Source organism: Lipotes vexillifer, unplaced genomic scaffold, assembly GCF_000442215.2.
Source record: "Lipotes vexillifer unplaced genomic scaffold, Lipotes_vexillifer_v1.1 scaffold753, whole genome shotgun sequence".
NCBI lineage: Eukaryota > Metazoa > Chordata > Mammalia > Artiodactyla > Lipotidae > Lipotes > Lipotes vexillifer.
This window is the reverse complement of record NW_006783618.1, coordinates 1,068,470-1,082,240: the sequence shown is the minus strand read 5'-3', so window position 1 is coordinate 1,082,240 and position 13,771 is coordinate 1,068,470. Positions and strand designations below refer to the sequence as shown.

At 38.2% G+C, this 13,771-nt stretch overlaps 1 protein-coding gene across 1 annotated transcript in view; it reads left to right on the top strand.

Annotated features, from left to right (window-relative positions):
• The window catches only part of KMT2A (lysine methyltransferase 2A), a 72,440-nt gene that overhangs the window by 40,507 nt on the left and 18,162 nt on the right, over positions 1–13,771 (top strand). Inside the window, 15 exon segments of the mRNA XM_007456314.1 lie at positions 1–75; positions 652–765; positions 4,250–4,396; positions 4,822–4,917; positions 5,129–5,249; positions 6,204–6,317; positions 6,748–6,932; positions 7,919–8,092; positions 8,832–8,942; positions 9,246–9,319; positions 10,464–10,657; positions 10,984–11,090; positions 11,936–12,073; positions 13,102–13,260; positions 13,532–13,649. The exon segment at positions 1–75 is cut by the window's left edge and continues 9 nt beyond it. Of these exon segments, the coding sequence (XP_007456376.1) occupies positions 1–75; positions 652–765; positions 4,250–4,396; positions 4,822–4,917; positions 5,129–5,249; positions 6,204–6,317; positions 6,748–6,932; positions 7,919–8,092; positions 8,832–8,942; positions 9,246–9,319; positions 10,464–10,657; positions 10,984–11,090; positions 11,936–12,073; positions 13,102–13,260; positions 13,532–13,649 (1,927 nt within the window).

The window sequence follows — 13,771 nt, the reverse complement described above, 5'->3', positions numbered from 1 at the left end:
ACTCTTTCCAATGGCAATAGTTCAAAGCAAAAAGTCCCAGCAGATGGAGTTCACAGGATCAGAGTGGACTTTAAGGTAAAAGTGTTCAGTGACCACGGAGTATATTGAGTGTTGTGGACTTTAAATCAAGAAAATGTTGTTACCAGAGGTGTTGAAAGAGAGGAAATTCATTCGGGGGGTGGGGCAGAGGAATGAAGATCTGCCGTTAATAGATGGGTTCAGGTCTGTGAGAACTCCGGTCAGTGTTACCAGGTCAGTCTGTGAACTGACTGAAGTACAGAGGCACAGAGCCAGTCCTGCCCATCCTGAGCTGTAAAGTGCTTTTAGATGAGAACAGTATCTGAGGAAGTGCTTCTTTCACATAGGTATTATCAAACCATGATGATCGCTTGAATCAGCAAAACTCTAAGGGAAATTCAATCCCAGTAAATCTTTGCATTGTAGTTAACAGGTGAGCCTTTTAAGAGTTTGTGTCTGAGATTTAAAATTTTTAAAGCAGCAGTTATTTTGAACTCATTGACATGAAATATTCTCGACATTCTGGTGTCCCTCTAATTTTATGCTTTTCGTCCTTATTTTCAGTGGAGCGTTTTTTCAGTGCAGCGTTGTGTCGTAAAACGGTCAAAATGATCTTTTTCTCTCTCTCCGCAGGAGGATTGTGAAGCAGAAAATGTGTGGGAGATGGGAGGCTTAGGAATCTTGACCTCTGTTCCTATAACACCCAGGGTGGTTTGCTTTCTCTGTGCCAGTAGTGGGCATGTAGAGGTAAGATATCCTGCTTTTTGGTACCCCAGATAGTATAATGATAGATGATTTTGCTGTGATGAAAGAAATCATTCTATTCTGTTTTGTTGGTATACAGCAGGCACTATATCCTGTTGAAACCTGCAAATGAAATGCTTCCAAGTTTTTTAGAAATTTCAGGAAGGAGTCTGCTTTTCATTAGAGTAGCAGTTTTTTTTGTTTTTAGAGTAGCAGTTATTGAGTGTGAAAAGTTTAATAGTTTCATCTCTTAAATTCACTCTATTAAGAGTTCTGATGTTTTGCTAGATGTCCAAACATGGAAGAAGTAATGTTTTTCTAGAAAAAGAGATATGCTGTTGATAGTTGTTTTATGTTGAATAGCAAAACTTCCTTGTCTATAAAGAGCTCTTAGCAATTAATAAGAAAAAGGAAAACACTCAGTAAAAAAAAATAGTCTAAGGGCAGGAGTATATAATTCACAAAACGACAAGTAAAAACATGGTGGGAGGGGAGCGTTAAGCCTTCCGATTACCAAACACTGTAAATTAAAGCATGATAAAAAGGATCAAGTGGAAATGGAGACTTTCTGTTTCTGGACATCTAAATTAGTTACAGTCTTTCTGAGAAGATGGTTTGGAAGTATCTATTTATCTTTAAAATGGGTATACCCGCTAACCCAGCAGCTGCACTCCAGGCATTTATCTTGAGGGTATAATTAGATAAATTATATGTGTATGTATGTTTGTATACATGTAGGTATATAATAAACCCTTCTATATGTATAAATATTTGTATATATATAATACACAGAAGGGTTTATTTCAGTATTTATGATAATAAAAAATTGGAGACAACCCAAAAAGTCATCAGTAAGGGGCTGGTACTTCGGTTAAAATAATTATAGGACATGCATATAATGGCACATATGAAGTCCTAAAGATGATAATATAGATTCATATTGACATGGAAAGTTGTCCATGACACACATCACTGACTTAAAAGAGCAGGTCACAAAATAGTATGTAAAAAACATGATCCCATTTTGGTTTGGAAAAATGTTTTTGAAATATATATGTAGAAAGAATTCTGAAGGATTTACACCAAAATCTTAAGAGTGTAGTTGGATTGTGGTTGACTTTTTGTTTTTTCTTTATCTTTTTGAGTTTTTTTTGCAGTGAGTATGTGCCACCTTTACCATAAGGGGGAAAACAGGTAGCACAGTTTTAACTAGGAAGCAGTAATTTGTCATTCATACAGTTCTCAATTCCTGAATACCTCCTTAGGTTATTATTTGTCACATATGTATTCTAAGGTCATAAAGAAAACCCAAAGCCAAGTTGTAATCCAGATGTTGAGCAATCATTGAGACTCACTAAGACATTCAGTCCTGCCCACTTGCTATTTTAAATTACGCATTAGCAAGTGCAGACAATATTGAATAAGAATTCACCAAAACTGCCTCTGTGATTTAGTTCAATGCAAATCCTTTATGTATGCAGATTATATAATCCGATATGCTATTTTTCTTCGACATCTTTAAGATTTCTAAATAATTTTAAAAGTAAACTATCAGACATAAAGTAATTTTTCTGCAAAATTATATTCACAAATAACCGTATGCTGAAAGTTATATATTAAAGAGTGACTTTTAAAGTGAAAATGATACCAGTATGTGGATTTTTAAATATGCGAAGAAAAGGGAGTTTTAATGGGCAAAAATTAGCAGCTTAAATAGTAGTGGGATGAACAATAATTTTGAGGTGTAAGTTTTGTTTTCCTTGGGGTTCTTATTATATGGTTGTATCTTAAATATAGATTTAAGAAATTTAGAAAATATATGACATCATTATATGATAAAGTATATGGAGAAATGCAAAATTGTCATTGTAAACGTTCAGCAATATATTTTTTTTAAATTTAGTGATTCAGACACTTAATAAAATAAAATAAAGGCATTAAAAAATAAATTACACATTAGCAAAATTATTGCCTGGTATTCATTAAGGAAATATTTTCTTAGTGCCTGTTACGAACAATATTTGTTCTAAGTGCTGAAGTTGCTTTAGATAGCGTTGAAACTGAGACTGTTCAGTCTATATAAGTGCTAGGGGTCTACTGTACCTCTTTTCCTAAATAATCTTAACTCTCGTTAAATCCGTACACATTACCCAGAGGAATAAATTATTTTCCTAACACCAGTACTTCAACTTCTGTGTGAAAACAGGTTTTTTTTTTCCCCAGAGTATAATTGCTCTAATTTAAATTGTGTAGCTGTGACAGCAATCCCACAGGATTCCTAGAAACTGAAATTAGAAAATGAATAGCCCACTGCCTACATTGCACTCCTTTAAAGCATAACCAGTGCTTGATGAATTTTCCCTCCATTCAAAAATTTTAAAACTTTTTATGTTGACATGATTTCAGATTTACAGAAAAGCTATAAGAGTGGTACAAAGAATTCAATCTGTATATCTTCTTTGGAGAAATGTCTATTTAGGTCTTCTGCCCATTTCTGGATTGGTTTTTTTTTTTTTGCGTACGCGGGTCTCTCATTGTTGTGGCCTCTCCCATTGCGGAGCACAGGCTCCGGACGCGCAGGCTCAGTGGCCATGGCTCACGGGCCCAGCCGCTCCGCGGCATGTGGGATCTTCCTGAACCGGGGCACGAACCCGTGTCCCCTGCATTGGCAGGTGGACTCTCAACCACTGCGCCACCAGGGAAGCCCAATATTTTTTTTTATTGGAGTAAAATTGCTTTAACATTAATATTTTTAATTTGCTTTATCCTTTTCTCTTTGTATTTGTATTGTACAAAATAAGAAAATATGTACACATTTTATATGTAGACTTTTTTTTCTTAAAATTTGAGAGCAAGTTGCAGACATACGCCCTTTTACCTCTAAATTTTATACTGTGTATTTCCTAAAAGCAAGGACATCCTCTTATATAACCACAATATAATTATCAAAATCAGGAAATTAATGTTGGTATATTACAATTATTTAAGTAGACTTCATTTAGTTTTGACCAGTTGTCCCACTGATTCTTTTATGGCAGAGGAAAATTATGAGTCACACTCATTTGAATTTCTGAAAATCTCTTTATCAGTATGAAAATAACTTATTTCTAAAATTAGAGATGGGAAGGACAAACCAGAGCTTAGTCATTTAGTAGATTATAGAGAGCCTTTAAAACCATCCCTGTTTCCCCTTACCCCACTCTTTTACATTGCCTTAGCTCTTTGTTGATACCTCTTTTATGGCACTTAGCACATTCTATTAAATCTTAGATTGTATCTATTTAGTTACTTTATAATTCTACTATTATTACTACTCTGGTCCCCTGAAACTCCCCAGTAGTCTCCTTTTTTAACATAGTCATTGCTTAGTGAACATGTTGAATACAGCATGTATACCACTACTTCTAAAGCTCAAAGTAAGCAGGTAGGATTTGGTTGATATTTCTACGTGCTATTTGACCGCCTCTGTGTTGCCGTCTTACCCTAGTTTGTGTATTGCCAAGTCTGTTGTGAGCCCTTCCACAAGTTTTGTTTGGAGGAGCATGAGCGCCCTCTGGAGGACCAGCTGGAAAACTGGTGTTGTCGGCGCTGCAAGTTCTGTCATGTTTGTGGAAGGCAGCACCAGGCCACCAAGGTACGACGCTGAGTAATGGGGCCACTTACAGTATTACTCTGTATCTCCACTTCGGCCTTTTAATCTAGGATTTCGTACGCATATTTTTCCTCTGTTGGCTTAGCCTGTTTTTACTGTTTAACTGGGTGTAATCAATTGCCTATTGTTGTGTTTTAATTTAATTTGGGGAGTATAGCAGAAAACGTGGCATTGGATAAAATCCTCAAAATAAATCAAATCTCCTTTATCAGAATGTTCACCACTGAGTGCCTTTGGCAGGACATAAATCCCTATGCCTTGAGAGTAAATAATTTATGAGGAAATTTAAGCCGTCACAGTGATGTGCTGTATTTACTTGAAGATAAGTATGAAATGGGGTACTAAGTGACAGGTGTCCAGTGAAGGTGAGGTGATGCCCACCTTTTTGCCTTCTTATTTTCTTACAGCAGCTGCTGGAGTGTAATAAGTGCCGAAACAGCTATCACCCTGAGTGCCTGGGACCAAATTACCCCACCAAACCCACAAAGAAAAAGAAAGTTTGGGTGAGTTTCTCACACAATGGGCAGTTTCAGAGAGAATTGTCATGGGACTGTTAGGCGTGCACAAATTGTAAGAGGACTATCCTGCTTGAGGAAGAAAAGCCGTCCCAGTAGAGAAGTCAACTCTAGAAATGGATTGCATTTGAGACCTTCTTAAATAAGAAGAGATATTAAAAATAAGAAGTTCCTATTGAATTTCTTTCATCTCTTCCAGATCTGTACCAAGTGTGTTCGCTGCAAGAGCTGTGGATCCACGACTCCCGGCAAAGGGTGGGATGCACAGTGGTCTCACGATTTCTCACTCTGCCATGATTGTGCCAAACTCTTTGCTAAAGGTACCTCAGAAAAGCCAGTTTTGTCAACTTTTAGAGGTTGTACTTAGTGTTTGGGAGGTGAACTGGACACTGCAGTGGAATGAAAAGATCTTACCATTCTTGTCAAGGATGCCATTTAGACAGATTTCCTAAGTTTCTGGTCTTGCTCTTTTCCTTACACAGAGACTTAGAGCAACTAGAAAGGTTTTGTTATCTTTGGGGGGTTGAATCAAGGAGACTTTTTATAGTAACTCACCACAAAGAAATGCTCTAAATCAGTATTTCCCAAAGTGAGGTATATATCCATTTGATTGTTTCAGAAATGATTTTAGGTGGTACTGAGTCAAAGATTTTATCTTAATAGTTGTGCTAGAAAAAAATTATAGCCAATACATTAAACTGACTTAGGATAATAATGATATAAAGTTCACTATTGAACTTATTTAAAATAAGCAAATCAATGTTAAGTCTATTAAGTAAAAAATAATAAGAGGTGATACATGGATAAAACAAATTGATGAAGGGTGTATATTTTTCCGAATTTTAGGAAGCACTGCTCTAAGCTCTTAATGTAAAAGCACTAGGAATAAGGGAAAAGTGTAAATTAACTGTTTTTTTACTCCCATTACCCTCTCCTCTTTTTTAAAAATGTAAACATTTCTTTGGAATGTTTAAGAGAGAAAGTTCTCTCTTCCATTCTTTTTCTATTACGTTATCTATAAAATCTACCTCATGACCTTTAAAAATGGGTCTAAAGAAGAGAACTAGTGGCATATTCTGAGAGCTCAGAATAATCTTGACACTTTACAGATGTGTAAACATTCCATGGTAGATGCATGCTGGCATTTGTAAGCAGTTTCAGAAGCAGAATACAGTGGCTGGCATTTTACATCACGTTGGCATATGTGAGTCAAGGGCTTTAGAGGCGTTGGTATGTGAACCAAAGCTCTGCTGAAAACTTTGCTTTGCTTTCAGGAAACTTCTGCCCTCTCTGTGATAAGTGTTATGATGATGATGACTACGAGAGTAAGATGATGCAGTGTGGGAAATGTGATCGATGGGTCCATTCCAAATGTGAGAATCTTTCAGGTACAGAAGGTTGGAGTCTTTTTATTACAGTTTCCTTCTTTCTTGGTACAGCTGCATTTACAGCCCCCAAAGTACTATAAACATAAAATTCTGGTAGTGTTGTTACTTGAAGTCTTTTTAAATTTATTTTTTAGTCTCTAAAATAACATTGTGTTAAATTTGTGCTCATTTATCTTGAACACATACTTTAAGATATTTATTTGCTGTCCTTTGTGGATACCATAACCTATTGATTCTCCAGTGACTAAATCCTGAGTTAGTGTTAATGACGTCCCTTCCGAGATCAATACATATGAGTTCTTCAGGGGTGTGAGAGTCTTAATACTGTTCTAACGTGCAGCTTGATATTAAGTTCAGTGGAATAGCTTTCTCTTTTCCCTGTCTCCCACTCTTCAGAGCACCTCATCATTGTAGGTTTTTGTTTTCCCAGATGAGATGTATGAGATTCTGTCTAATCTTCCGGAAAGTGTGGCCTACACTTGTGTGAACTGTACTGAGCGGCACCCTGCGGAGTGGCGACTGGCCCTTGAAAAAGAGCTCCAGATCTCTCTGAAGCAAGTACTGACAGCCTTGTTGAACTCTCGGACCACCAGCCACTTGCTACGCTACCGACAGGTAGGCCCACGTCTCATTTTGTATTCCGAATGGTGGGTTTTGCCTAGTCGTGGAATGTGTGCGTTTTTGTGTGCGTATGCTTTTCAGTTTATTTTCTTTTGCCTCACTCTTTATTTCGTTTTGTAGAGTTCCTTGTTTTGGCCTTAGGCTATTAAGAAAATTTTTAGCACCAAGAGTAAAACCCTTCTCTGGGGTAAGAAGAAGGAAGGGGCCATATCTCTTTCAAAGGTCTTGCTGTTGTAATATGAAATTTGGACTTTGTATTCTGAAGGCCATGGGGAGCCCAATGAAGGACTTCACCCAAAAGAGTAACCTGATCAGAGTTGCTTCTTAGGGAAAAAAAAAAAAAAAAAAGATTCTGACTGGAGTGAGAGGAAGGATTGGAGAGGACTGAGCCTACAGGCAGGAGCCGTGGTTAGGAGGCAGTGGTGGTGCTCGAGGCAAGAGGGAGCAGGATGGTGGCCTGATCTGCGAGGGTGGTAGTGGGGCCAGAGACCCTTCGGCTCCAGGAAAGTTCCAGGGCTCCCCAGGACGCGATTTGAAAATCACTGCTTCTTGTCCGTTTAAGTCATGAACTATATACGTAAAGTAGTCATTGGGAACACAGGTATAATGTTGGAAGAACCACATGGATAGCTTTAACTCAGAGCTAGGCTGCTGCTCTATCTTTTAACAGAGTCTGTTTTTTGAATAGGAAAATTAGCTGTATCTGTGTCTTACTCAAAAGGAATTGGACAGTTTCTGTTTCTTCATACTAGGTTGGGAGTTATCAAGCAAAGCTCCTCAGTGAGCCTAGCCAAGCTATTAGATAGCCAGCTTGTTTTAACTTTCCTTTTCTAGTATTTGAGAAATCTCTGATTATTTTCAAGTTCTTTAGGCTTTATAATATGCATCATTCAGTACCATCTTTATTCATTTTAGTAGAATCTACATAGGTGCCTCATTTTCAGTGTTAGATAAAAGGAACATATCTTTCCTGACGACAGGCTGCCAAACCTCCAGACTTAAATCCTGAGACAGAGGAGAGTATACCTTCCCGCAGCTCCCCAGAAGGGCCTGATCCACCAGTGCTTACTGAGGTCAGCAAACAGGAAGATCAACAGCCTTTAGATCTGGAAGGAGTCAAGAGGAAAATGGACCAAGGGAACTACACATCTGTGGTATGTCTATACAGCAAACTACCCAAATTTCCGGCTCCGGTTTAGCTTCCTTGGGTCTTTTGGGGGATGAGGCTGGGTGTTAGCATTAAAAGATGGTTTGTATTGTATTTAGAAATGTCATGTGGTTTTAAATACCTAAAAATATGTGAGTTATTTTAGTTCTGTATTTTGGAAGATGGGTTATGATAGGGGAGGTAGTGTCTTTTTATTTGGCTTTCACCTGAGTTCTTCAAAAAGTATTTTTATATTAAAATTATTTTTATATTAAAACTGTTTATGGAAAATTACTAATGTGCAATTAATTGGTTTGCCCCTTTTGAGATCACATCTGAATAATATGTCTTTTTATAATGGATGTTCATTTCTGGATAGGTGCCTTTTAATTTTATGATTTTAAGGAAGTGTAGGAAATGATCATCTGTTATCTCACGGTCCGTGTTTGCTATTCATTTGTTTATTCATTTTAGTCTAAGTAAAAAATCATGGCCCTGTTTGGTAAGTTACCAGGATACAGCTAATTTATCTGCATTCTTACCTTATTAGCCTGGCATGTCTTGACTGCCACAAGTTAATTATGAACTGAATCCCAAAGGCCTCCACTAAAGAGAAATTACACCGTATTAAAATGAGGTGTCCGTTTTCTATTGGATCTCTGTGCTGGATGATTTAGGAGAGAGGAGGAAATGATTTTGAGAGCACACTGTTCTATGAATAATTAATGCTTTGTTTTTGTATACAGTTGGAGTTCAGTGATGATATCGTGAAGATCATTCAAGCAGCCATTAACTCAGATGGAGGGCAGCCAGAGATTAAAAAAGCCAACAGCATGGTCAAGTCCTTCTTTATTCGGGTGAATGATATTAATAGTTCATGTCTTTGATGCTTAATCCGTGGGTTGTTACCACATGAACAGAACAGACTTGTTCTCATCTATGTTTTGCTTTGTCATGTGTATAAATCATTTTTCGTTTAATTCGTTCCTCTGATTCTTTGGGAGGAGATTAGTGAGGTTCCAGAGTGGATGGATCTTTCCCTTGGTGGCCTGAAATCATCCTCATATTGACAGAGAAGCTGGTGTGAAGTTGTTGGTTTTTATGTGCTTTCCAAATGAATGGTCACATGCTTACATTTTGTTTGTTTGTTTTTCTGTTAGCAAATGGAACGTGTTTTTCCATGGTTCAGTGTCAAAAAGTCCAGGTTTTGGGAGCCAAATAAAGTATCAAGCAAGTGAGTAAATTCAGTATTACTTTTTTTCGCTTCGTCAGCTAGAAATCTGAGCGTTCTTATATTTTTAGATTGAGGGGGTTTTTTTTGACTAGGTTTTAATATTAAAGATTAATCATTTGAAATGCCTTTTAAAAAATAAATTGATTTATTTGTTTTTTGGCTGTGTTGGGTCTTTGTTGCTGTGCGTGGGCTTTCTCTAGTTGCATGAGCAACTAGTTGTCCAAGCGGGGGCTACTATTCATCGTGGTGCGCGGGCTTCTCATTGTCATGGCTTCTCTTGCTGCAGAGCGCGGGCTCTAGGCTCGCAGGCTTCAGTACTTGTGGCACGCGGGCTTCAGTAGTTGTGGCACTCGGGCTCTAGAGCGCAGGCTCAGTAGTTGCGGTGCATGGGCTTAGTTGCTCTGTGGCATGTGGGATCTTCCTGGGCCAGGGATCGAACCCGTGTCCCCTGAATTGGCAGACGGATTCTAAACCACTGTGCCACCCAGGGAAGCCCTGAAATGCCTTTTTATTGCTGGTTTAGAGACAACACTTAATGTTTATTGCAGTCTGCTGCCCTTTTTTTCTTTATTTATGTATTTGTTGTTTTAGGGAACTTGTGGCATATGTACAATACATGTACTATATATATATAGCCCAGTTATAACTGGGTTCTATCTTATTTAGGAGTTTATTAATTAATTAATTTATTTTTGCCGTGTTGCGTCTTCGTTTCTGTGCGAGGGCTTTCTCTAGTTGCGGCAAGCGGGGGCCACTCTTAATCGCGGTGAGCGGGCCTCTCACTATGGCGGCCTCTCGTTGCGAAGCACAGGCTCCAGACGTGCAGGCTCAGTAGTTCTCAACAGTTCTTGATTCTCCAAGTTTAACCTTAAATTTTTATTCCAGTAAATCCTTTTGACACATTGATAAGGTTATCATTTGTTTCTAGATGTTTAACCAAGAGTCACAATACATCGGGATTATATTTTTAAAAATGATAAAGCCCTGTGTAGGCAGTTTTCAAATTCTGTGACTTGTTCTTACAGTCTGTGAAAGGCTCGTGCCCAGGCCTGAGACCTGATGATATCAAGAATTTGACTGTATTGTACAGTTCTGGGTATCTTGTAGGAGTTCAATAAATACTTGTTGAATCAATTATTTCCAGCAGTGGGATGTTACCAAACGCAGTGCTTCCACCTTCACTTGACCATAATTATGCTCAGTGGCAGGAGCGAGAGGAAAACAGCCACACTGAGCAGCCTCCTTTAATGAAGAAAATCATTCCAGCTCCCAAACCTAAAGGGCCTGGAGAGCCAGACTCACCAACTCCTCTGCATCCTCCTACACCACCAATTTTGAGTAAGACACCAAATGAAGACTTGTTATGCATTTCTCTCTGGGTGCAAATGATTGACTTTGTGACTCTAAATTTAATGTACTTCCATATTGGAAAAATTGCCCGGTGATCCTTAAATGTAATAAAATCATTATTTTTGCTTCACTTGCAATGTTAACAGAGAATTGATACAAGTAATGTAATGGATAGTAAGGTAGCGTAACTTGGAACACTTTTTGAAAGTGTTGATTTCATAGGCTCTAGGCTATTTAAGCTGAATTGTTTTCTTTTTTCCTGGATATCAGACATAGTATTGCCAATTTTAACTGTATGTTTTCTGGGTTCCAAGGTACTGATAGGAGTCGAGAAGACAGTCCAGAACTGAACCCACCCCCAGGCATAGAAGATAATAGACAGTGTGCATTGTGTTTGACGTACGGTGACGACAGTGCTAATGTAAGTACCTTGATGCACTGGGTCCTGCTTAGTAGACTAGCCAATAATGACCTCTTTGTGTCTAAACTTGGTGACCAGTGCCGTTTATTCAGTGAATATTTGTCACTTAGTTTGTGGCATTTGGGGGTTGTTTTTCTATAACTGATTTAATTGATTTAAAAGATGAGTTGCCTTAAATTAACATGCTGATATTTTGTAATTTCTGTTGGCAGTTCCTCAAAAAAAGATTTTATGAAAGTGAATAAAACAGAAGTCGCACATTAAATAGCTTGTGTTTAATGTAGTTATTAGCAGTGTGGTTAAGGTCCCCAGGTCTGGCAGTTTGCCTGGATTCATTTCTGTGCTTTGCCGCCTACTTGTTGACCTTGGCAAAGAGTTTAACCTCTCTGACCCTCAGTTTCATTTTTAAAATGAGGATAATAATAATCTAACTTCAGAATGGTTATGAGGATTAAAGGAAATAATGTATGTAAAGCCTTATTTGGGTCCTGGCACATAGTAAGCTTACAGTTTTTTTTAAAAAGGTTTTTAAGGCAAGCTGAGAGAACTGGCTTTGAAATATGGTATTAAAGAAGTCAGTGGACACTTCTGTAAACCTAACACATATTGCTTGTTCTTTAATCCTTTATGATTATAAAATATTTCCAGTCTGTGGAAAAGGTAATCGAAAAAGGTGAGAAGTGAAAACAAAGAAACTTTGAATTGTGATTTTTGTGTGCACCCCTAAGTTAAAGAATTAGACTTGATTTACTGAAGTTATCCTGAATGAGGTAAAGCTAATACCAAGGAAAACCCTATTTGACATTATATTCTTCAAAGAAAAAAGGAAATCTCTTGTTTCATAGGATGCTGGCCGTTTGCTATACATTGGCCAAAACGAATGGACACATGTAAATTGCGCTTTGTGGTCAGCAGAAGTGTTTGAAGATGATGATGGATCACTGAAGAATGTGCATATGGCTGTGATCAGGGGCAAGCAGCTGGTAAGAACCTGTGGGTGAATGTTACGGAAGAGACTCCCTCTCCGTTTCCAGATTCTTTCTGGGGCTAAATGCTGCCTCGCTGGTGTTTCTCATAGCTCCTTCAGAATGGTTAGCCAGCAGCAAATATTGGTGTACCCTGTAGGCAGATTGCTAGTCTGACCCTTGGAGGATGGGTACAAAAGAAATAGAAAACAAAGCCTTATCCAGTTGGGGAGATAATTCAGATGCCCAAGAAAGGTATTAATTTATTATTAAGTGATTTAGACAAAATGACCTCAGAGGTTCCAGTTGAATCAGCACTCTGAGGCTCCATAGGATAAACCCACAAAATACATACACGAAGAGGGGATGTAGAAAGTGACTGGTAGCAGCTTAGAGTAATCAGAAAAGGCTATGAAGGAGTAAAATTTTTAAAGCTATATTTTGATAGGGGGAGAAAATGAAGGATTATCAGGAAGAAACAAAAAATAGCACATGCGTAAGAAACATAAGTAAAATGTGCGGAGAGCACAAATAAAAAGTCTTCCCTGGAGAGGAGCCCAGACTGTGACTGTGACAGAATGAGGTAGTAACATATAGCCTAGTTGAAGGAAATCTTTGAATCACATAAATTCATCAGTTAAGCCTAGTAATTAAGAACTGTTATGTCTCTGACTAGTATAATCTTACCAGAACTGAGTTCTTTTGGATATAACAGCTTTCTACCAAGATGATGTTTTTTAGCATCGATCTTAAAAGTTTCATCTTCTCCAAATCAATTGTGCATCCTAGAAAAAAACTGTTTTGATTCAAGTTCTAAATCAAATTGTAATATTTAAATTTAATAATCATAGGCCGCATGGGCCATAGGAAAGAAAGGATGTGTAGTGGAGGCTTTATGGCTCATATCCCTTCTCTGTAATTCAGCAGATTACCAATAGCAAAATGAATTGTGGGAAACCCGGAATGGGGTGACTCTCTAGGGGAGATGGAAAATGGCTAAAACTTCTGAAAGTCTGACTTGGACTCTGTTCTTTCTGGGTTCTTAGAGATGTGAATTCTGCCAAAAGCCAGGAGCCACTGTGGGTTGCTGCCTCACATCCTGCACCAGCAACTATCATTTCATGTGTTCCCGAGCCAAGAACTGTGTGTTTCTGGATGATAAAAAAGTATATTGCCAACGACATCGGGATTTGATCAAAGGCGAGGTGAGACAGCTTTAGCTGCTTTTTGAATTCTCTAGGAAAAGAGGCTGAAAATAGCAAGACGGTAAACTGTATTTCACCATCCTCCTAGGTGTTCCTAGTAGGTGATTCTAGGTATTCCTAGAATCACCTCCTCTTAGGAGCAATAACAGAGGCACTTAGTGAAACAGAAGGGTGATTTTGAGATATGCTCTGCACTTTCCCTCTGAGTCAGTATCATGAGTATGGTGTGTAAAAGGGATAGCCTAATAGCTACCCTGGCTTTTCATTTAAGGTGGTTCCTGAGAATGGATTTGAAGTTTTTAGAAGAGTGTTTGTGGACTTTGAAGGAATCAGCTTGAGAAGGAAGTTTCTCAATGGCTTAGAACCAGAAAATATCCACATGATGATTGGTATGACATGGGCCTTGGTTGTTGGGGAAGGCTGGCTGTGTCACTGAGGTACTTTCTAGTGTTCAGTTATAAAGTGGGCCTTCTCATGATTGCCTCTAATCAGTTCTTCTTTTCTTACTCAG